At 26.2% G+C, this 22,054-nt stretch overlaps 12 protein-coding genes across 12 annotated transcripts in view; 3 read left to right on the top strand and 9 right to left on the bottom strand.

The window, feature by feature from the left end:
* The window catches only part of ENU1_021870 (hypothetical protein), a gene marked incomplete at both ends in the record, with an annotated part of 1,130 nt that extends 817 nt beyond the window's left edge, over positions 1–313 (bottom strand). The window contains one exon of the mRNA XM_008857023.1: positions 163–313. Within this exon, the coding sequence (XP_008855245.1) occupies positions 163–313 (151 nt within the window). The remainder of the gene's footprint in view (positions 1–162) is intronic.
* A 701-nt stretch (positions 314–1,014) lies between these two features.
* On the bottom strand, positions 1,015–2,189 carry ENU1_021860 (hypothetical protein; the record flags this gene model as incomplete). Its single annotated transcript, XM_008857022.1, has 3 exons — positions 1,015–1,354; positions 1,417–1,545; positions 1,606–2,189. 3 exons carry the CDS (start codon positions 2,187–2,189, stop codon positions 1,015–1,017), a joined length of 1,053 nt encoding a protein of 350 aa, XP_008855244.1.
* Positions 2,190–3,620: 1,431 nt separating this feature from the next.
* On the bottom strand, positions 3,621–6,758 carry ENU1_021850 (hypothetical protein; the record flags this gene model as incomplete). The annotated part of the gene is made up of 1 exon (XM_008857021.1): positions 3,621–6,758. The coding sequence occupies one exon, from the start codon at positions 6,756–6,758 to the stop codon at positions 3,621–3,623; it is 3,138 nt and encodes a 1,045-aa protein (XP_008855243.1).
* A 138-nt stretch (positions 6,759–6,896) lies between these two features.
* On the top strand, positions 6,897–7,955 carry ENU1_021840 (leucine rich repeat protein, BspA family protein; the record flags this gene model as incomplete). The annotated part of the gene is made up of 1 exon (XM_008857020.1): positions 6,897–7,955. One exon carries the CDS (start codon positions 6,897–6,899, stop codon positions 7,953–7,955), a length of 1,059 nt encoding a protein of 352 aa, XP_008855242.1.
* Positions 7,956–8,696: 741 nt separating this feature from the next.
* ENU1_021830 (hypothetical protein) lies at positions 8,697–12,923 on the top strand (the record flags this gene model as incomplete). Its single annotated transcript, XM_008857019.1, has 1 exon — positions 8,697–12,923. The coding sequence occupies one exon, from the start codon at positions 8,697–8,699 to the stop codon at positions 12,921–12,923; it is 4,227 nt and encodes a 1,408-aa protein (XP_008855241.1).
* Positions 12,924–13,031: 108 nt separating this feature from the next.
* On the bottom strand, positions 13,032–13,741 carry ENU1_021820 (hypothetical protein; the record flags this gene model as incomplete). Its single annotated transcript, XM_008857018.1, has 2 exons — positions 13,032–13,115; positions 13,163–13,741. The coding sequence occupies 2 exons, from the start codon at positions 13,739–13,741 to the stop codon at positions 13,032–13,034; spliced, it is 663 nt and encodes a 220-aa protein (XP_008855240.1).
* Positions 13,742–14,339: 598 nt separating this feature from the next.
* Positions 14,340–14,708, bottom strand: ENU1_021810 (hypothetical protein; the record flags this gene model as incomplete). Its single annotated transcript, XM_008857017.1, has 1 exon — positions 14,340–14,708. One exon carries the CDS (start codon positions 14,706–14,708, stop codon positions 14,340–14,342), a length of 369 nt encoding a protein of 122 aa, XP_008855239.1.
* Positions 14,709–14,831: 123 nt separating this feature from the next.
* On the bottom strand, positions 14,832–15,251 carry ENU1_021800 (actin-binding protein, cofilin/tropomyosin family protein; the record flags this gene model as incomplete). The annotated part of the gene is made up of 1 exon (XM_008857016.1): positions 14,832–15,251. The coding sequence occupies one exon, from the start codon at positions 15,249–15,251 to the stop codon at positions 14,832–14,834; it is 420 nt and encodes a 139-aa protein (XP_008855238.1).
* An 85-nt stretch (positions 15,252–15,336) lies between these two features.
* On the bottom strand, positions 15,337–16,680 carry ENU1_021790 (pyridine nucleotide-disulfide oxidoreductase family protein; the record flags this gene model as incomplete). The annotated part of the gene is made up of 1 exon (XM_008857015.1): positions 15,337–16,680. The coding sequence occupies one exon, from the start codon at positions 16,678–16,680 to the stop codon at positions 15,337–15,339; it is 1,344 nt and encodes a 447-aa protein (XP_008855237.1).
* A 109-nt stretch (positions 16,681–16,789) lies between these two features.
* On the bottom strand, positions 16,790–17,660 carry ENU1_021780 (vacuolar sorting protein 9 (VPS9) domain containing protein; the record flags this gene model as incomplete). The annotated part of the gene is made up of 2 exons (XM_008857014.1): positions 16,790–16,970; positions 17,023–17,660. 2 exons carry the CDS (start codon positions 17,658–17,660, stop codon positions 16,790–16,792), a joined length of 819 nt encoding a protein of 272 aa, XP_008855236.1.
* An 844-nt stretch (positions 17,661–18,504) lies between these two features.
* On the top strand, positions 18,505–19,089 carry ENU1_021770 (hypothetical protein; the record flags this gene model as incomplete). Its single annotated transcript, XM_008857013.1, has 1 exon — positions 18,505–19,089. The coding sequence occupies one exon, from the start codon at positions 18,505–18,507 to the stop codon at positions 19,087–19,089; it is 585 nt and encodes a 194-aa protein (XP_008855235.1).
* A 574-nt stretch (positions 19,090–19,663) lies between these two features.
* ENU1_021760 (hypothetical protein) lies at positions 19,664–21,754 on the bottom strand (the record flags this gene model as incomplete). Its single annotated transcript, XM_008857012.1, has 1 exon — positions 19,664–21,754. The coding sequence occupies one exon, from the start codon at positions 21,752–21,754 to the stop codon at positions 19,664–19,666; it is 2,091 nt and encodes a 696-aa protein (XP_008855234.1).
* Positions 21,755–22,054: the final 300 nt, after the last annotated feature.

Below are 22,054 nucleotides of genomic sequence, written 5' to 3'. Positions count from 1 at the left end.
CTTCATGTAATTTTTTCATTTTACCAATTTTTTGTAAACGATTAACAAATGATAGTTCAGCTACTTGTGTCCTAAAACAAGGAGAATTTTGAACAACATAATTTGCCAATATTAAACAATTTAATATCTCTCCTTCAGAAATTCGTTTCTTTGAATAATCACGCATCTTATCCTCTAATTGAAGTCTTAAAGCAATATCTGCTCCATCAACTTTCTCTACAGCATTAACAATAGTTCTCATATCAGAGTCAATTGGAGATGTATGAATATCAGATACAGTATTAAATACTAATTCACTTAATTTGATAGACATCACTGGAATCTAATTTCTTAGATGCCCTCTTTTATTTAAGTTCATATTATCTTAGAGAGTTTTTTTCCTTTTTACATTAATTTTGATATCTAAATTACTAAGATTTATATCCTTCTTTTTGTTAGTGGAATCAACCCAATCATAAAGTCAAATCCCTAATTTTTTACCTTAAAATTCAATTTTCGTCTTTTTTCACTTTTTAATTTTTTTAATTTTTATTTATACTTCATCAACAAAGATCAAAAAATTTTTCCTGTAAATCTGATATGATCTTTAAACTGAAGACTTTTCTTTAGATTTAAAGATCTTTTTATTGATTTTTTTATTTCGTTGACTGTTTTGTTTCTTAAAAATCATTTTTAAATTTTTGTATCCTTTTTTTTATTTAAACGTTAAAAAATACTAACGTGGAGTCAAAATAGGAAAGAGTGCAGAATTAACTTTTCAGAAATAACATTGAACGAAAAGTTCCGAACATGAATCTTCTTTGAGCAAAAGCAGAAATGATGAATTAAATGTGACTGATACAATATAGATGAGTTGAAAGAAAAGTTTTCATTTTTATCATTAATAAATAAATTTAATTAGATAAATAAATCAAAGACAAATATAAGAAGGAAAATATAATATAAAAAAAAAATAAAAGAGAATAATAAAAAATAGCAGTTACAGTAAATGAAACTAACTCATCTTATTCATAATCACATTTCTTCATCAAAAGCAAATACATCAGGAGAAGACGAATTTTCACAAGGAGACCTTTCGTCTGGAGTATAAGGGAAATGACATGAACTAGTTTGAAGACCTCCTAAAGGAAGAGGACTTGGAGTCTCATGTTTTGTTTCTGGTAATACAAAACTATGAGATACAAGAGACTCTCCTCCTTTATTTTTAATTTTTAATTTATTACAACTTGGAGGTGTTGGTAATATAAATGTATTTTTATATGTAACTTTTGGTTTTATTAACGTTGTATCTTTCATTGAAAAAGCATAAGGTAAAGAATCTTTCATTAAAGGGAGTTTTTTACATCCTTTTTCACTAGAAAATATGAGTTAAAAAAGTTTAAAGTAAAATTTAAATAAAAAAAAAGAATAACAAACGATATACGTTTTTTCAAGGTTATAAGAGAATCAGTCAAACGTTTACCAATTGCCTCTGCTTCTTTTAATTTATCCATATCATATCTATTTTCATTTTCATGACATTTACTACATTCTCGATTAAATTTACTATAAAAATGAATATTAAATATTATTTTATATTTAAATAATTAATATAGTTAAACAAACGTACTAATTTTTTCTGCATAATTGTAAATACTTTGTAAATCTCCACTATTTGTTTCAATAGCACGTGAAATATTTCTTAAATTATGTTCTACATGTGGAATTAATTTAATGATTTGACTTGGAAGGAATGTAGTTGGTTGAGAAGATGGATCAATAACACATTGAGTTGTATATTTTCGATACAATATTTTATATTCACTTAATTCGCATGGGAAATAAGTTCCCCAAACAGCAATAAGTTCTCTTACTTTATCTTCAACTGGGTTTGCTTCTTCATGTAATTTTTTCATTTTACCAATTTGTTGTAATAAAGCCATAAAAGAAAATTCAGCTACTTGTGTCCTGAAATTAGGAGAATTTTGAACTACATAATTTGCCAATATTAAACAATTTAACATCTCTCCATCTGTTACAAGATGTTTTGAATAATTACGCATTTTTTGTTCTATTTGTTTCCGAAGAACAATATCTGCTCCTACTACTCTTTCAACGGCATTTGCTATTGTTTGCATTTCTACTTCACTAGGTTCTGAATGGGTATCACTTATTGTGTTATATACTAATTCACTTAGTTTAACAGACATATTTTGTTTATTTCAGTTCTTTTTTTTTTTCTTATTTACTTTTTTTTATTCATTATATATCTTAGGTAAATTTATTGTAATCTTCCATCTTATTTGCTAAAAAATAGGGTTGGAACATAATAAGTATTGAAAAAAATTGAAAAGTAAAGACTTTTTCATTTTAAGAATTTTGTGTAACTGAATAGTGTTATTTTATTCACTTTCGAATATACATAAAACTTTCTATTTCTTGTTGTTGAAAAGTCTTCTTTCAAACTTATCTCTTTGTTTTCAGTTATGGTGATCAATTTCGGGAATGTTGAATAATCGGCATTTTTTATTTTTGTTTCTCAAATTTTGTAAATTTTATTAATTCAATATTATATTATACTATTTAATTTAATTATATTTAATATAAGTAATGTATAAGTTAATTAAATTGCTATTGAATTTTTAATGAAAGTTTGAAAAAAAGTTCATTTCTAAAATAACAAACAAAAACGAAAACTCAGAAAATTCTATAAATATTAACTTCTCAATCTTCATTCTTGAGTTTTGTAAATCACAAAAAATAAATAAAAATTTGTTTAAATTCAAGCAAGATAAATTTAAAAATCATTGTAATAAAAATTAATAGAAAATAATAATTTTAAGTTTGATTTTTTGTTATAAGAAGGTACCATTTTTGAATCAAATTAACCTTGAAGATAGAAGACTTATAGAAAAAACAATAAAGATACTTAATGGAAATATTTTTTGATATTAATGTATTTGTTATAAATATATTTTTAATTATTTTTAATTATAATTTACTATAAATGAAGAATTTAAAAGAATTTTTCTTGAATAGAAGATATTGAATTTTTAAATATGAGATAAATACATTTGTTTAATCAATAAAAATAAATATATTGACTATTAAATAATTTTAATAATAGGATTAAATCATTGAATATATGTTTTTTTGTTGTTTAAAAAGCTATAACTTAATTTTTGTCTTTCATAAATATAACTTGAGTAATAAAATTTCAAGTAATAACAATTTATGAATAATTTACTTTTTATAAATTTGATGTTTACAACTTAGAAAGTTCATAACAATTTATAAAACATCATAACATATAAATTCGTTTATTTGCTTGTGATATTCAAATATAAAATATATAAACTTTTTTATTAAATAATCAATTAATAATATTATTATTACATATCAAATAAGAATTAAATGATAATTCTATAATTAATTATATTATTTAAATCATTATTATACAAGTATTCATTAATAAGAATATAAAAATTCAATAGAACTAATTGGAATAAAAATGTTTAAGATAATTTAAAAGAAAGATATTTATAAAAGATATAATACTTCTTAAAATAAAATAGTAATAAACGAAAAATCATTCAAATAAGTGTAATTGGAAATAAATCACAGACATTCTTTGTTAGTAGTTATTTTTTTCCAAATTTCTTAGCATGTTTTCCACTTTTCCTTTCTCCTTTTTTATTTTTTTTTCCTACCTTTTTTTGGTCTTTTGAGTTAACTATTTTCATTCCAGAATTTCGTTTTTCTTTTTTGGCATCTTTTTCTTGAAGTTTAATACTATAAAAATTACCTTTCTTATGTTCAACATCTTCTACTTCTTTTGGCTCTTCTTGACTGTCTTCAGATGAACTGGATGAACTCTCTTCTTCATATTCTTCTTCTTGCATAGTAACATTCATTCCGGCTTCTTCTTTCTTTTTTGATTTCTTTGTATTAACAAATTGACTAGAATATTCTAATGATGTCATCATTGGTTTCTTCTCTTCTTCCATTTTATTAATTTTTTGAATATTTTCATCATTACTACCTACTTCCATATTTACTTGACTTTGAAGTTGTAAATTTCCATTAAACGAATTGAATGATAAGTTATTTGTTGTTCCAAATCCAAATGGTTGTTGGTTATCAGTGAAGAATGAGCTGAAGTCTTGACTGTTTATTTTTTGAGAAGACTCTTCTTTTGGTACTTCATCCATTTTTTGTTCGATAGGTTCTTCAACCATTCTTTGAGATATTGATGAAGTAGATTGAGTTATATTAAATGAAGAATTAATAGGAGTTTCTTTTGGAATATCTGGAATAGTATTTGTAGTAATTGAATTTGTAGGATTAAGTTGAGAAGTATTAAAAATAGGGTTTATTGGTGTTTGTTGTTGTTGGATTTGATTTTTATTTGTAGTTGGTAAAATAGCTTCTTCTGTTTGACTTGGTTTGACTTCTTGTTTTGATAAAGTTTGAGTAGAAGGTTGTAATGTTATTGGTTGAGATTGATTACTTGGAGTGATATTAACTTCAGTAGATAAAGATAAGGTTTTTGTTTGGTCCAACTGTTCTCCTTTATTCGTGATAGGAGGAGTGTCTTTTTCTAAATTGTTTTTGATTTCATTTGATTGGGTTTGAATTTGTTCTTTATGTTCTGTTGTATTTGAACTAGTTACATTTACAGCGTTGTCATTGTCTAAATGCCTTGGAGGAAGTGGAGTAGAGGAAGTGGAGATAGTAGAATTTGAACGTTTTGGGCTTTCTAATGGACGTTCAAACTTTTTTCTTCTTCTTTCCTCTCGTTCTTCTTGTGTCTCAATACGTTTTGGTTGCTTTTTTTGTGGAACAGGGATATTAACACCTTCAGGTTCTCGTTTAATTGGGCGTATCCTTTCAAGAAAATCAGAAACATCTTTACTAATACTTTGTTTTACGTTATTGGTATTTGATATTTCTTGTGTTTTTTGAGTTGATAAAGACGGGGATAATTCACTGGTTAATGGGTTTGATTGCTTGGTTGAGGGATTTGCAGTATCAACAACCAATTGCAAAGAAGCAGCTGGTTGAGTTGATTGATTAGGGATTTGATTTTGTATTTGTTGAGGTTGTAGTGAAAGATTAGGCTCAATATGATCGTGTTGTTGAGAAGATTGTTCTTGAAGTTTTTGTGGTTGTTGTTCTTGAAGTTTTTGTGGTCGTTCAGCTTCTTCTTTTTGTATTTTAATAGATTTTAATTGTTGAATAGACAAATCTTTTTGGTGAGAGTTTAATTGTAATTGTTCAATGAGTTCATTTAATCGTTTAATTTCGATATTTTTGTCAGTAAGTTCTTTTTCTTTTTGATTGATAATATTCTTAGAATTTAGATTAGAAGTATTTAATTCATTAACATGTTGAGTAATAGTTTGTTCTAGCCTTTTAGTATTTGTTTCTAATTCTATAATTTGTTTATTTTTTTCTTGTATTTCATTATTAAGTTTAATGACCATTTCTTCTAAATTCTTTTTGTCTTGTTCTAATTGATTTTTTATAATATCAAGTGCTTTTTTTTGGTTTAAATAAGATTCTTTTTCTTCTTGTATTTGTTGAACATGTTGAATCATTTCATTTGCTTTTTCAACTTGTTGTTTAGCTTCTAAACATTCTAATTGAATTTTTCCAATAAGGGAATTCTTTTCTTTAATAATTTGTTCATATTCTTCCTTTTCAGACCATTCACTTTGTTGAATAATTTGTTTTTGTAATGATTTGTTCAAGGTAATTAATTGTTCTTCTTTTTGTTTTAACTCTTCTTTTTCTTCTTTCCATTCTTTTCGTTCATCATTTAATTGGTCTCTAAGTTCTTTATATTTTTCAGCGTATTCTTCTCCTCCAGTTTTTTCAACAACTTTAATAAACTTTTCAATAACAGGTTGTTTTTGAAACTCTTCAACATTGTTTATTAACTCTCTTTTATTTTTATTTAATTCTTCAATATTCATTTTTAATTCTTTATTTTCTTTTTTTAATTGTTCAATTTCAATTTGATTAGAATGAGGTGTTGGTGTTATTGGTTTAAATTTGTCATAAATTAATTTAGTTTGTTGCATTTGTTCAATTTTTGTGTCTTTCATTTGAATTAAATTTTCCATATTTCTTATTTTAATTTCTAACTTTGATTTTTCTACAGTTACTTCTTTAAATCGTTGAATTAATTTTTCCATTAATCCTTCCATTTGTTTACGTTGTTGCATAATTTCATCAACACATACTTTTTCTATTGTTTTTCCATTTAATATTTCAAGTGCCTCTAATGCGGCTTTCTTTAATTCATCATTTTGTTTCCAAAGTTCTATATTTTGAATGGCTATCTCACGAGATTGTTGTTTATTTTCTGTGGCTTTTTCTATCGTTTTAATTTGTTCTTCTAAATGAAAAATTTCTGTATTTTTTTTATCTATAACTTGTGCAGACTTTTCTAACTCATCAATCGCAAGTGCTAATTTTAATTGTAATGCAACTGTTAATGATTCTTCATTTTTCCATGAATTAATAGTTTCAGTAGAAATTGGTTGGGGTATAACTATTGTTCCAACATTAGGTAATGATGATTTTACATTCACTTGAGTTGGTTGGTCTGCAATAACATTATAAGTAGTAGTTGGTACTGGTTTAACTTCAATAACAGGAATAGGATTTTCAGGTATACATATTTGAGATTGTTTTGGTTGAATTGAAAGTTCTTTGATATAAGTTTCTAGAGCGTTGATATGGTTTTTTAATATATCTTCTTGTGATGCCATTATCCACTGATTATTTTTATTTTCTTTTTTTTTATTTTTTATTTATAGTTTCTATTTTAGTTTTATTTTATTATTTCTATTTACTATTTTATTAATAATTCTTTTACTATTGTCATCTTAGTTCATTTTATTTCTCTAATGATTCATAATACATTATTACCTTTAAATTCAATCCAATTTATTATTTCTCATCTTCAAAAGTATCAAACTCTTGTTAATTGTATTTTTATAAATAAAAAATGGAAACATTCTATTGAATATTCCTATAGTAATCCATTTTCTTTATCAAAACAGCAACTTTTATTATTCTTCCCTCATTTGGTTCAACAAAACGTTTACCATTGTTATGATGATAGAATTATTAATATTCCTAATGTCATTTGGTATTACGTACCATTTGAACTAGTTGAAAAAAACAAAAACATTTCACATGATTACTTTAAAAGAATTGAATTTACTTTAAATGACAAACAACAATATAACTATAATTCCAATTATCATGTCCATTCTTTGGCTTCTCATTTGTTTGAAAATAATCATCAATTAGAGTCAATACAATTGCCTTCTTCTTTATTAAGACTAGAACATTCAGTTTTTAGTCATTGCAATTTGCTTCATTCTATTTCCATTAATTCACCACTACAAACAATTGGTCAATATTGTTTTTCAATGTGTACATCATTATGCACTATAAAACTTCCAGCCTCTCTTTCAGTTTTAGAAGAAGGAGTATTTTCTCATTGTTCATCTTTGAAATGTTTAGACTTATCTATGTTATCACTTCAAATACTCAATAAAAGAACTTTTGAATATTGTACTAATTTGTCTTCTGTTATATTACCTTTATCATTACAGAAAATAGAAGAGGATTGCTTTTATAATTGTATTTCATTATCCACACTTTGTCTACCATCAACACTCACTTTCATTGGAACACGTTGTTTTTATGAATGTACATCTCTTTCTCGACTTGATCTTCCCTCAACTATTTCTACTATGACGTCATCTGATTTTACTCGAACAGATACAACTCAACATCAAACACAATTTTGTTGTTGGACAGAAGATTTTTATGACGTCATTGACAATTTAGAATCAGAAATAGAAGTTGAAATTCGATTTGGAATTGGAAAGAGTTGTTTTTACCATTGTAATTTTATTTCAAAAATATTTCCCAGTTATTGTTTTGACCCATAACTATTGATGTAATTCAGTACTTTTAATATAAAATAAAGTTGTGTTTTATTCTTTTTGGCATTGTAAAAAGTAGTACTCTACGAATAGATAATTGAACGTAGTAATTTGGTTTCCAAATAAAGAATTATAACATTGAATTTTTAATAAGAATGTTCATGAATCAAAAATGTAAAACAATACTTTTCGATACAAAATATTAGAATGGTTCTACAAAGATTTTGTTTGTTTATTTATGCGAAAATGTCTATAAAAAATTAACCAAAAAAAACAAAAAGTGATGAAAGAAGAATTTAGAATTTATTCAATTAATTCGAAATAATTAGAAAAATTTAATAAGTGACTTATTTCTGAAAGAAATGGTATTTAAATGATAATATTAAACTCATAATTATCAAATGCAACGAACCCCATTTTATCGCTCACAACCACAACTTATTGGTAAGTCTCAATCTATTGGACTTGTTCAATATTTTAAAGAATGTCATCTTCAAACAAATCAAGTAGATGAATCTGATTTTGAGGTATTTAATATTCTTAATGGATCAGAAAATATTACCTCTGTTTTTACTTATGATGGTAATGAGTCTGTAATTGATTTTGGAACTAATTAAGAAAATCTCTATATCAACTAAATATTTCATTTTAATGTATGTAACTTAATCTTCATTCATCTTTATTTTTTGTTTTTCATTTCAAAAATAAGAACTTTTAATAAAAAAGAACTAAAAAAATTTAATTAGAATGGAAGAACTTTCTAATAAAATTATACAACAATTAGAACTTTTAGAAGATAATTCATTAAATACATGGAACGCTGCTGATGAACAATTAACAAAAATATTCTCTAAATATTTATTTTCAAAACCATTTCAATCAATTGCATATAAATTATTATTGAACTATTTTATTTCAAATTATAAAGAGAAAACTAAATCAAGTAAGTATGCTTTTGTTAAATTAATGCTAATGACAAAATATACTCAAAAAGAAATTGTTATTAATGATATTGAACAATTATGGGAAGTTATCATTAATATTTATGAAAGTCAAAATACTTCATTATTAGAAACTATTTCTCCTTATTTAATAGACCTTTATAATTTCTCTATAACTTCTCATTCAATTGTAATGATACTTAGAAATTATACTAAATTAAATTATCTTATAACTCCAATTCAATTAAATAGAAAATCAAATGCTTTATTTTATTGTATCCTCATTCATCATCAATCAAATACTATTCATCTTACTTCTTCTATTCAACAATTCTCTCAATCTATTGAACAAAATATTCAAAATAAAACATTAGACCTTTTTTTATTATTTATAAAAGAATATATATCTCTCTTTTCTTCAATGAATTGGATTATTCATGACTCAATAATTATTTCAATACTTAATTTTATTGAATCAATTCTTAATAAAAAAGATAGTATTCCACCTGCATTGGTTCTTACTTCTATTGAAATCATTCAAAATACTTTATGTCTTGTACAAAATATTGATATAAAAGAATCCCTTATAAATTCTCTTTTAATAATGTTTAATTCAATTAGTCATAGTAATATCATTGCATCTTGTTATAATACTTTAGTTTTACTTCTTCAATTATCACCTACTCTTTGTCTTTCTATTTTTGAACAAAATAAAGAATTAGTGTATAGTATTTATCTTCATCTTCCTCAATGTGATAGACATCTTTACATTCATTCAATAAATTTATTAACACAATTATGTGAAACTTATCAACGATATTTATCTTATGAAACTTTTTTAAAAGTACTTCAAACTTCATCAACAAAATATTTAGATTATTACATTCCTAAACCATCAGATTCAACAACTATTATTGATTGTTTATATTTTAATGCAATGAAACTCATTAAATCTTTTGCTACATCATCTTCAATTCCAGACTCTTTACTTAATATATTTACCTCAATAAAAGCTAATACACCTTGGCCTTCTAAAGTAAATTTTTTAAATACCTTATCTTCATTACCACTTTTCCTTGTTACTCCTCAGCGTCTTTCTCATTTGTATGATTTGGCTGATTTCTTCCTTGTCGATGTTGACCAACGTGTTATTACAGCAGCAGGAAAAACATTCAGTACTTTATTTTCTGTCTTGCCTTTGTCTTCTAAATCTCGAATAATAACCAAACATATTCAACAGTTAATAAGTAGACCAGATATATATACCAGAGGAAGTATCTGCTTTATTAAAAATATGTTAAAAAATCAACCAACATTATTAAGTCTGTCTCAAAGTATTAAATTAATTTCCATAGTCTTATTTGCTTTGGAACATTCTCAATGGAAATGTGATATTGACGTTTTAATAGACTCTTTTGAATTATTTACAATCATAGCAAAACAAGACATTCCTCAAAAGGAATTTTTTACACATAGTGATACACTTACTTCCTTATTCACATTCCACCTAATTCTCTTATCTATATTCTCAATAACATTATTCCCAGAAAAAATTAATAAAATTACTGATCAAGTAACATCATCATTTAAATATCCTTATATAGTTGCTGTAGTCAAAAACAAACTCTATTCCACTTTACTGAGTGTTATTCAAGCACGTTTAAGTGTAAGAAATCCATTACTCTCTTTCTCCCCAACAGAAGACCCTTCATTAACATTATTATCTAAAGTATTTACTTCTTTATCTTGTTTCATTCTAAAACTACCAGAGTGTACATCTGCATATTCAGATGAGATTTTACTGCATATCACAACATTATCATCAATAGATTTATCTGGTTCTATTGCTTGTATGACACAAATCTTATTATATTCACATACAATATCTCCAAATCCTCTCTTGGATAATGCAAGATCACCAATTCGTTCAGTCTTAATGAAAGAAATGAACTACAGAGATTATGTTAATATCCCAAAAGTTGAACCTCGTAAAATAACTGAACAAACATTGAAAGATATTGTTTCTCATTCTCATTCTATCTTCTCACAAATACAGAATGCAGGGTGTTCTTCTATTGATTGGTATATATCCACTAGTTATTTAGCATTGTATTACAACATCTTCCTTTCTAAATCCATTAGGTCTCCAAAAAATAGTATATCAATTATCTATAATACTATTGCCCCAAAAGAAGTGTTAACTTCAGAATGGATCACATTTAAGAATTTGGTTCAACAACATAATCTATTAAATGATTTTGTCTTATCTAAAATAGATGGTACCCCAACATTGTCAACAATCTTTCCACTTTTTTCAAATATCTTTACTGAAAATCCTCATATAACAAAGGTATCAAAAAAACTTTTCTCTGAAGCTGTGGAACAAGAAAATACATTTAACCAACAGTTAGATAAAATAATTATTGGAAATGATTCAGGTGCAGTTCAAACAATTAGAATGTATGAAGGATATATTGAATTATTAAAACAAGAAGAAAAAGAAATACTAGAAAGATTTACTCATTTATTTGATATGCAACAGATTCAGTTATGTTTAAATGGTACAACAGATGGTAAAGAAATAGTTGAAAGAATGTGTATTTTTGTTCAAGGATTTATAGCTGAGGGATGTAAACAAACAATCATAAAAGAGATGAATCAAAATATTGTTATGTTATGGAGACTATTAAAAAGAGAAAGTACTATAAGAAACAAATTAGTAGAAGGATTAAATAAAACACTTATTATTAATAGTGAAGGTGTAAATGCTTGGAAAGTTAGAATGTATGCTGTAATTGCTTTACTTCGTTCATTGACTCTTAGAATGTTAATTTTTATTGGCAATGAAGATGCAATTAAAAGTCTTATTGACTCTGCAGTTATTGGAATATGTAATATCCATTTTGTCTTGTCTCCACAAAACGAAGTTAACTTAACAATACTGAATTCTATTTATTCCATTATGAAAGAAATTAAAGAGGTGTTAGAAATTCCAGCTCAGCCATCTCTATTTAAGCAAGTGTCTCAAACTAATATTTCAATGCTATTTTTCAACAGTTTAAATGCAAAGGCTCAATCTTTCTCAAACAATAATATAATCGAAAAATTGTATTTCACTTCTTTTCTTGGAAAAGAAATATCACTAGAATTAGCAAAAGATATATTTACTTCTATCCCATTATGCTCTCTTCAAACATTCTTCCCACCTATGTTACCATTCTTATTTAGATCATTAACACAACCAAAACAACCATTACCAAAAAAATATCTTAATATTATGCATCTGCTTCCTCAAACATTTAGAGTGAATTATCTTTCTAGTCATATTAATGAAATTCATTCAATTCCCCAACTCTTCTTTAATAATTTACCTCTATTTTCAGTTCAGACATTAGAAAAAGTTGCTCTTGAAATCACAACTACATCAAGCCTCTATTTTAAATTTATTGACCAATTCCCTGATGCACCAATTTGTGAGTTTGGAGAAGTTTTTGATTACCTATGTGTTAAATTCATAAAAGAACAACAACCATCACAATTTACTCAAACCCTTGAAATGAATAATTGTACCTTAGAGAATTTGATCAATCTTTCAAAAATTGTATCGGAACAAATACCATACCTGTCTGGTTTAACTGAACTTAACAATGAAAATTTAATTAAAGTTGGTATGGGTGTATTGAGTAAAATGTGTAATAAAACAACTAGAATGTTGATTGATGGATTAAACATTTCATCAATGTGTTTAACAATGAGATTCTTTATTATGTTAAGAATATATTTGTCTAAATATATAAAAGAATTACCTATATTTGACACTGAAGGAAATGTTCTTAGACTTGAACCTCAACAAGAATTTAGTGATAAATTGCTGATGAGTGATTTTTGGGATTGTTGTGAAGTAAATTCATTAGAGTCTGCTTTAAGAATTACAATTTGTCTCCTTTCCCAATTAGACTATCAAGTAACTAAAACAACTACATTGGATCATGCCGTAGATAATTATGTAGCTCCTCAACACTCATTTGAATAATTATACAATCAATTTTCAACAAATATTAATAATTTATTAAAAAAACTTAAAAATATGAAAGGAAAAATAAAAATTCAATTGAAAAAACCGAAAAGAACATCATTTTATTTATCGAACAAATTCTAATCGATAAACATCCCCATTTTCAAGTAATTTTAACACATCACATGTTGCAAGTAATATTTTTTTATCCTAAAAAAATTAGTATTACTTTATAGAAAATAAATTAATAAACAAACACTTTCTTTTCTTAAATAACACTTTAAGTCATCTTCGATTCCAAAAACTATTTTAAGGTCTTTTACAATTTGTGCCGCAGTTGTTCCAGGTGTTATGTCGAATGTTTCTATCCTTCGTGAATATTTAACTTGCATCATTTTACATCCTTCAGGTGGGTTATGAAATTTAACTGGTTGCCCAGTTTCATCTCCTGTTCTGATTAATGATGAAGTGGCTTTAGACCTTTGTGGTTTTGCAACTGCCTCAAGCCCATGTTCAGCACAAAAGAATTTACATCCCTTAAGATGTTTTCTAAGATTTTCTTGTTTGTTTTTTATTTTCATTACACGCGACAATTCGCCACGGGTATGAGCTTCTTGACAGGCTTTACAAGTCATATATTCTACACCATTTTTTTCACCTGCAGGATCAAAGTATAAAGACATTTCAGCTTTAACAGGAACTACATTATTAAAATCTTGATTTTGGTCTTTAGTGTCAATAGGGTCTTGTGAAAGAGAAGATGATGAAAGAATGTCTTCTGAATCGTCACTAGCCATTGATGATCTGAATATGTAATGACCTGATTGGGGTTCCATGTTTTTTCTCTTTTTTATTATTCTTTTAAATAAATTAATATTGTTTCTATGTTCTTCTTACTGAGAAAACAACCCGATTTTACTCTTCTTGTAAGGTCATTCACCTCAAACGGTTTTTCTCTTTCTGAAAATAATTTTTTTGTTTTCTTTGTCTTCTTTTCATTAAAATGACTATTTTCAATATCACGCACAGAATACTAAATAATAGCTAATTTCATTTGACAAAAGTAGAGCAGAGTTAGTAGTAATGAAAAACGCAGAAGATTAATGTAATTGAATAAATATTAGAAAAACAAATTAAATTAATAATGTTGAATTAAAACTCAATTATCTTTCCAACTAAATAAGAGAGAAATAATAAAGTATACAAGAAATTGTTATGTCTGTCCTTTAGTATATTGAATATAATGAACGTAACACTAGCTTATTGAGATATTTTCCATTTTTGAGGCTAAGAATTATCTTGAAGTATTTTTTTATTTATTTCTTTAATTTTTGAAATATTCAAATAATACTTTAATTCAAGTAGTAGTATAACTCATTCAATGAATTGATTAAGTTCTAACTAAATCATTAAGCAAAAAAATTTAATTACTTTTTAGTTATTAGTTGGTTGTTCTATGTTCTGGCAGGTGATTTTAATAGTTAACGTACCAACATCTTTAATTGGAATTTTTTCTCTTTTTATATCACCAATTTTCATTGGAGAAAATACGTAACTTGCAATTCCTACAGATTTCTTAAGTGATTTACCATTTTTAATATGAAAAATGATTTCTTCTCCATCCTCAATGACAGCAGGAAATTCCTCACACCAAAAAGGATTTAAAGACTTTTCATATTGACGTGTTGTTTGCTTTTCTGTTCTAATTGTTTTAAAAGACACATAAGCTTCTAGTATACCAGTAATGTCAGCATATAAATCAGTTGCAGAGACAATATTTAATAAAACAGAATATATAACCATAGATAAAGATTTTCAACTTTTTAAGTTCTTGTCTCAAAAATAACTGGAATAGTTTTTTTTTAAAAAAATGAGAAAACTATGAAAAAAACGAAAAAAAAATGAAGAATCAAACCAACTTGGTTTTTAAGCTTTTTTTAAGTTTTCAATCATCCATTCATCAGTAAGATCTTCAACGTCTTTGACAGTATAATTTCTTTGAACACCTGGTAAGCTAGACTGGAGAGATGCAACACATGAGGTATAAATCATTGAAAATTGTGGGTTTATTCCTGTTGGTGAAGAATAAATTAAAACCAATGGATATGTAATTCTTCCATCACGAGTTTCAAACTTGTAGCTATAAACGATGAATCTTGGTTCTGTTGTTGGGAGATAATCTTGGAGGTCAAGAAGAGGAGTGTTATCAAGTTCTTCTTCAACTTCAATTAAACTATTACTTCTATTAATTTTAAGAATTAATGCACAATTTTCTGGATTTCGTTTAATCTTAAATTTCTTAAATTGAGCTGCTGCATCTGCTGAAAGAGTTGCAAAAGAGTTCATTAACTTTTATAGTTCACCCGCTAAATCTTTATTTTCTTGATTCTTCTTTTTCGGTCTGCAAAATCATTCTAAAAATGTTATTGAATTAAAAATATGTTTTCCATTTTTCTATTAGTAATTGTGCTTCATTACCTTCTGTTTTTCTTTCAATTGATGTTACAAGTTCTCTTTGTACTTTAGTAATGATTTTACCTAATAAATTTCCTCCAACAATACAACCATCTTTGAGGAAAATTTCCATAACCTCATTTCCGTTTTGTTTTAATATAGACTCTCCTTCAATAATTCCTACAGAATAAACTCCAATAAAACTAAAAACAAAATATGGCATAGGTGTGTATATATATTTAGTAAATTCTCCGGCTATTGCCTTACCACAAACAATTCCCTGTTTCATTGCATCTGTCCAATTCCCATAACAACGACCATTAAACTCACAACAATCTCCACATGCAAAAACATTCGAAACGTTGGTTTGCATATATTCATTAACAATGATTCCATGATTAATTTTACAACCAATTGATTGTGCCAATTGGACTGAACTTCTAATACCACATGAATAACAAATTAAGTCACATTCCATACGTTCTCCATTTGAGAATTCAATTATTTTGGTACTTTCATCACAAAGAATAGCCTTGACTTGAGAATTTAGTTTTAATTGAATTCCATTTTTAAGTAATACATCCATAAAAATTTTTGATGAAGTCTTTGAGAGTTGACGTGGTAATATTCTATCTGCTATTTCAATAAGAGTCACCGTAACTTTTGCTGATTTTCTTCTTAAAGCATTTGATATTTCAATTCCTGAAAGACCTGCGCCAATGATTGCTATTTGTTTTATTACTCTTGTTTCAAATAATGAGTTAATTGCTTCCATATCAGCAGCAGAATGAATAGGTATAATGTCATTAGAATATGATTGAGGAATGAAAGGTGGTTTGTTTGGCTCACCACCAACAGCAAGCACAAGTTTAGAAAAATGAACTTCTTGTTTTACTAAATCTTTTTCAGTAATCACAATACTCTTTTTCACATCAATTGATTTTACAGTAAAACCAAGAAGAATATTAATGTTATTCTTTTGGTAGAACTTTTTTTGTTCGATGAAGAATTGTGGATTACTACAGAATGGTGGATCAAATAATATTTTAGGTATAGCTGTTCTATAGTATGGAAAGTGTTTTTCTTTACAAATAAGAGTTATAGAATGAATCCCTTTTTCTATTAAGCACCTAATTACTGATAGTGATGCAATTCCACCACCAATAACAACTACCTCAAGATTACTTGATAAAGAGGGTTGGCAATTTTCCTTAACACACTCTTCTTTTTTTAATGATTCTGACCCACAACATTGACATTTATCTCCTTTGGGTTGTGTGTTACCACAGATGTCACAACGATATTGTACATTTATATTCATAAATTCTTATTGAGTGGGTTTTAACTTAAGTGCTAGTGTCTTTTCATTTCTTTTAATCGTTTATTGAGAGATAGATAAAAAGAAAGAGATTTAATACCTAGAGAAAAATTTATAATTTATTAATGATGGTTTTAACACCAATCTGGAGATTAAACATAGAAAACCCAAATTCAGAACAGTCATCGCTGTTTGTCATAAATCCGTCCAATAACGATGTCATTCCAAAAGGGTTTTTAACATGAGAACGAAGAATTAAAAATATGATCACATTGATAAAATCATCTGTCGCACTAAATAATTATTCTTGTGTTTGTTTTGAAAATTAAAATAATGATAACAAACAAATCTATAGGAGTTTGACCATTATTATATTTTGCCATATCATCAATAATAGTTTTATGTAATTTAACAATTAGCTCACGAGCTTTAATTAGTGTTGTAACATCTTCAAGCATTTTTATTGTTTTTAATGAACGGTCAAAAACAATATCAAGACTGTCCTTTGGATATTTTGGTGGTTCCAAATGGAGAATTTGTCCTAGGTTTTGAGAGCCTAATTTCAGAACTTGAAGTTCATATCTTTCGTCATTCTTTTCTTCTTTTTTAATGAAAATATCTTTAACAGAATCAAAACATAATTCAAAGAGAATATCCTCAATGAAAGGAGTCAGTTCATCAGATTTTTTTATGTGAAAGTGATTTGCTATTTGTTCTTTTAACTCAGATGCCGTTTGAGCGATTAAAGTTTTAATATGAGCAGCAATTTGACTATTTTCAGATTTTTTAAGAATACCAATTCTAGAAATATTTGCCATAAGTGCTTGGATTGAGCATTCTATTACATCAAGTAATGGATGAGAAGGACAATCAGCAATTGATTCAAATACCTCTTCAATTAACTCTTTTTGTTTATTGTCTTTAAGATATATTTTAATTATTTTTTTGAGATGGTCATCAACTTCTTTAGCTGTTTTTTGCATTGAGAATATTTATTAACTTTTTAAACATATTTGCAAGTTCTCTTATTTTTTTTAATTTTATTAAAAAAAGAAAAGTGTTTATCATACTGTCAATTACACTAATGAGGTGGTTTCAGTTTTATTTCATATTTTGGGTTTACTAACTCTGAAGACACACAACAGTATGCACCTGAAGAAGTTTCTATTACATAATTAGAATTATGTCTTGATGGTATTAAGTTGTTTAGATTACCAACATATGGACTTTTTCGCATACGGAACCATATAAAAGCTATTAAGATACAAAGAACAATTACAATCACACAAAGAGTACCAACATAATATAATAAATAATAATAAAACTGATGTCTTTCTTCATTTGATTCATAAGCAAGTGTATAACAAATTGATAAAAATAAAAGGAGTAGTTTCATTACGATATTAAGATCTGGTTGATAAGGAGAAATTAACGAAACGTTTTTCCTTTGGTTTTGATTCTCTTTTTGTTTTTGATAAAAAAGGAAAAATTAAAGAAAAAAATAAAAATATTTTATTCTTAGAGTAGTACTTAATGTTTCCTTTTTTTTGTTAATGTTTTTTGTTAGCACTGCAACAATTATAGTTAATTTACAAGAGGATAAATGAAATAGATAGTCATTTAGACTGGTAAATTTTTTTTTTTAGTTTCTAGTGAAAGAAAAGAATGAATAAATGAAATTATCATAAGTTTCTTAAGAAGAACAAGATTAGACTTAATTGATTTACAATAAAAATAGAAATGGTATGTAAATTGTTATTCAATAAGACATGGAAAATACCAAAATAAAAAGTTTAATAAAAGAAGACTAATTAATTTCCACTGAAGATGAGTTCAACTCATGAAAATAAACAGTTTCATAAGAAATATGCTAGTCAATTTAATACCTTTAAGAAAACAAGAGACTACCAAAGTCAACAAGAAGCCGTAATGTTAGGACTATTAAATAAGTATGAAAATTACTCATTGTTTTTACCTTCAAAAAGACATTGTAGAAGTGTCCCTTTCATTCCATTAAACACTATATTTATTAATGATGAAGAAATTAATTGTAACGAAATTATTAACTCAAGACTTGCGGATTTCTATGAAATGGACAAAGCAAATGGGATTCCAGACCACACTGCACTCAGGAGAAAGAAGGCAAATTTAGTTGCTGAGACAATAAATTTTCTTGCTGATGTAATAGAAATGAAAGGTTATGTTTTTGAATCAAAAATATCAACTGGAAAAAAAGGGATTCAAAAGGAAACACTTAACGCAATTGCTTCTCAAATTCTTTATCTTAATAAAGATGATATTATCACTAAAGGAACAGAACTTAATAAATATTTTTTATCTCAAATGCAACATAGTTCTCAAACACTTTTTAAAAAAGGAAATCCATATATAGCGGAGGTTCTTGGTATTTAGTATTAACATATAATTTTTTCTTAATATCATAAGTTCATCATTTTTATTATCGCACTGGAACTACTTGCTCATTTATATTCTTAATGAAATTTAAAAATAAAAAAGTTTCTCAAAAGTTTCTTTTAAGTGTCTAAAAAGTTGTTATTACAGTTAATTGTGAAAATACTTTAAATGATTTATTGTCTTATTTAAAATACCTTTTTTATTTATTTATATTAATTTTATTCTTCCACTTATAAAAGAATAAAATTAATAAAGATGATTAAAATATTTTCATAAAATTTCTTTTTCAGCTTAGTTTACTATTATATCTAATATTATTTTATTTTATTTAGTTATCATTATTAGTTTTGAAAATAAACAAATGGGTCAATTAAAGAAGAATAAGGTTAATGAAATACCATTACTTCAAAACGAAGTTATTTGAGAAGTAAGAATAATATTTCCATATGTTTTAGATTTTAATACAAGAATAAAATAAGAGTTGTATTATTGTATTATTAATTACAACAATGATAAAAATTATATTTAATCAAAATAAAGTAATAAACAAATAATAACAAGAATGATGAAATTATTTTAAGTTTAATTGTTTTACTTTAGTAGTATATCTTGAAAAGATAACTGCGTGTTTCATAGAACTATTTTGGATTAAAGAAGAGTAAGCAATAACAAGATTATTCATAATACTTTTCATGTCTTTATCCAAATTATCTTTTTGACTTTTTAATTGAGTTAAAATATTAGTAACATCATTTAAACCATCTACATAAAACATTTCTTTTTGTTCAAATAATTTAATATCATCAACTCCTTTAAAATTATCAACAACATCTTCAAGACGTTTAAGAAGTGATTTTAACATTGCTTCCGATTCAATTAATTTTTGATGAGCATTATTCAATGTTTGATCTCTTTTTTTCAATTCAACACGAGTATCGTTAGTTTTTCTTCTTGTACAATTATAACACTTTTTACAAATAACAACTTTAATATATTCTGCCATTGGATCTTCAATTCCCATAATTAATGTTGGTGCTATTGTTGTATGAATACTACATCCTACACAACATTTTCTCATACAAATATCACATGTAACATTCATATAATCTGCTCCGTTCATTAATACATCACAAACTGGACAAATATTATTTTTTCCATTTTCTTTTCTTCCAAATAATTTACCTTTTTGTATTCTACCAATTAAATGTTCTAATCCTTTCTTAACACGTTCTTCATCTTCTTTCATTGGCCCAATTACCATTTTTCTTTTTTGTTCAAATACATCCCATTTATTTATTATAACTCCTATTTCTTGTTTATCAAGTGAATTATCTTCTTGTATTTTACAATCTTCACAAACAACATATGGTTTTATAATTTGTCTTTTACTTGTTAAATTCTTAAATGTTGGAATAATAATTTCTAATTTGTTTTTATGTTGTTCACAATATGCTATTTTACAGACTGAACAACAACAAAAATCATCAGGATTAATAGATGTTGTTTTTGAGCATCCTGGATATGAACATATTGGTTGTCCTGTTAAAGTAAATCTTGTCTTTTTCTTTTGAATATTTGTACTTCCTTGACTCTCTTTTGTTTCAATCTTTTTTGGCTCTTGATATCTATTTAATTTCTCTTCAACAACTTTAGTTGTTCCAAATAAGGATAATGCTGCTCGTGTTGTGGTATTTACTTTATTATTATAACCACTGTCAGTACATTCAAATGAATCATTCAAATAATTCTGTTTTGATATTGTAGGTGTTGATTGAACAACTTCTTGTTGAAGTTCTTGTTTAAGTAATTCATTATCTCTTTTTTCTTTTTCCATTTCTTGTTCAATCTGTTGTAGTTCTTGTTCTTCTAATTCATTACATTGATTTGTTGATGACAGTAATTTCATTTCTTCAAATTCTAATTCATTTATTTTAACATCATCTGGAATTGGAATATTTGTTTGAATTTCAAACTCCTTTTGTTTGTTTTCTTGTTGTTGTGGAGGTTGATTTGGTATTTGTGTTGATGAAATTATTGGTTGCATAAATGATTGATGAGGAGCAATTTGGTTAGATTGAGTTATTAATTGTTGTTGAGGAGAAGACATGTTTAATTGTTGATTAAAAGAATCATACACATCAAAATAAGAATTATTTTGTTGGTACTGAGGAGAATGAGGTTGATAAAAATGTTGAGGCATATAAGGATTACTATGAATTTGTTGACTATTTCTGTTAATAGGAGTAGAAGTAAACATCATATCATTTTGTTGTTGAACATTATTTTGATATCTTTGTTGTTTTAAACCAGCATTAAAGAATGACATATCAATGATTGGAGGTACAACTTGTGAAGATTCAGGTTGATGTTCAATAATGTTGATTTGTGGTGGAATGGTATTAGTTTTAAAAGGTGGTGTAGTAGTTTTTTCGTTGGTGATGTCTTCAGTAAGAGTAGTAGGTATTGGAAAGGTATTGCCTTGAAGTTCATTTTCTTTTCTATGCAACTCTTCTTCTCGTTTAATAAGAAAAGATTCCCGTTCTTTGATTAATTGCTCTCTTCGTTCTAATTCCATTTCTTTCTTTTCAATGGTACTTTTCAATTGAAACAATTGTTCTTGCCATACTTCTAATTCTCTTTTGTTGAGAGTTGTTTTATCCATAATAATTTTCAAATATCAAAATACAGTTTCTTCAAACATTTATTTGTCTTCTATTCGTCATTCTTTCTTTTTCAAATAACATTTTTATGAAAATTTATGTTATTCGGTTAAACTATAATAAAACTAAAAATGAATTATATTAATTTTTTGTTTTTGAACTAAATGTATTTTTAGAAAATCGGTCCAACGAAAATAACAAAATATCTCTTTATAGTCTTTCTTCAAGAACTTAAAACGTTATTTTCTTATGGCTTCAAAAGAAGACATTACAAGTGACGATACAACAATTGAAGATCCTAC

The sequence above is a fragment of the Entamoeba nuttalli genome, assembly GCF_000257125.1.
Source record: "Entamoeba nuttalli P19 unplaced genomic scaffold asmbl_2383, whole genome shotgun sequence".
Taxonomy (NCBI): Eukaryota; Evosea; order Mastigamoebida; family Endamoebidae; genus Entamoeba; species Entamoeba nuttalli.
Note: the sequence above shows the minus strand (reverse complement) of the source record. Positions and strands in the feature narration are given on the sequence as shown.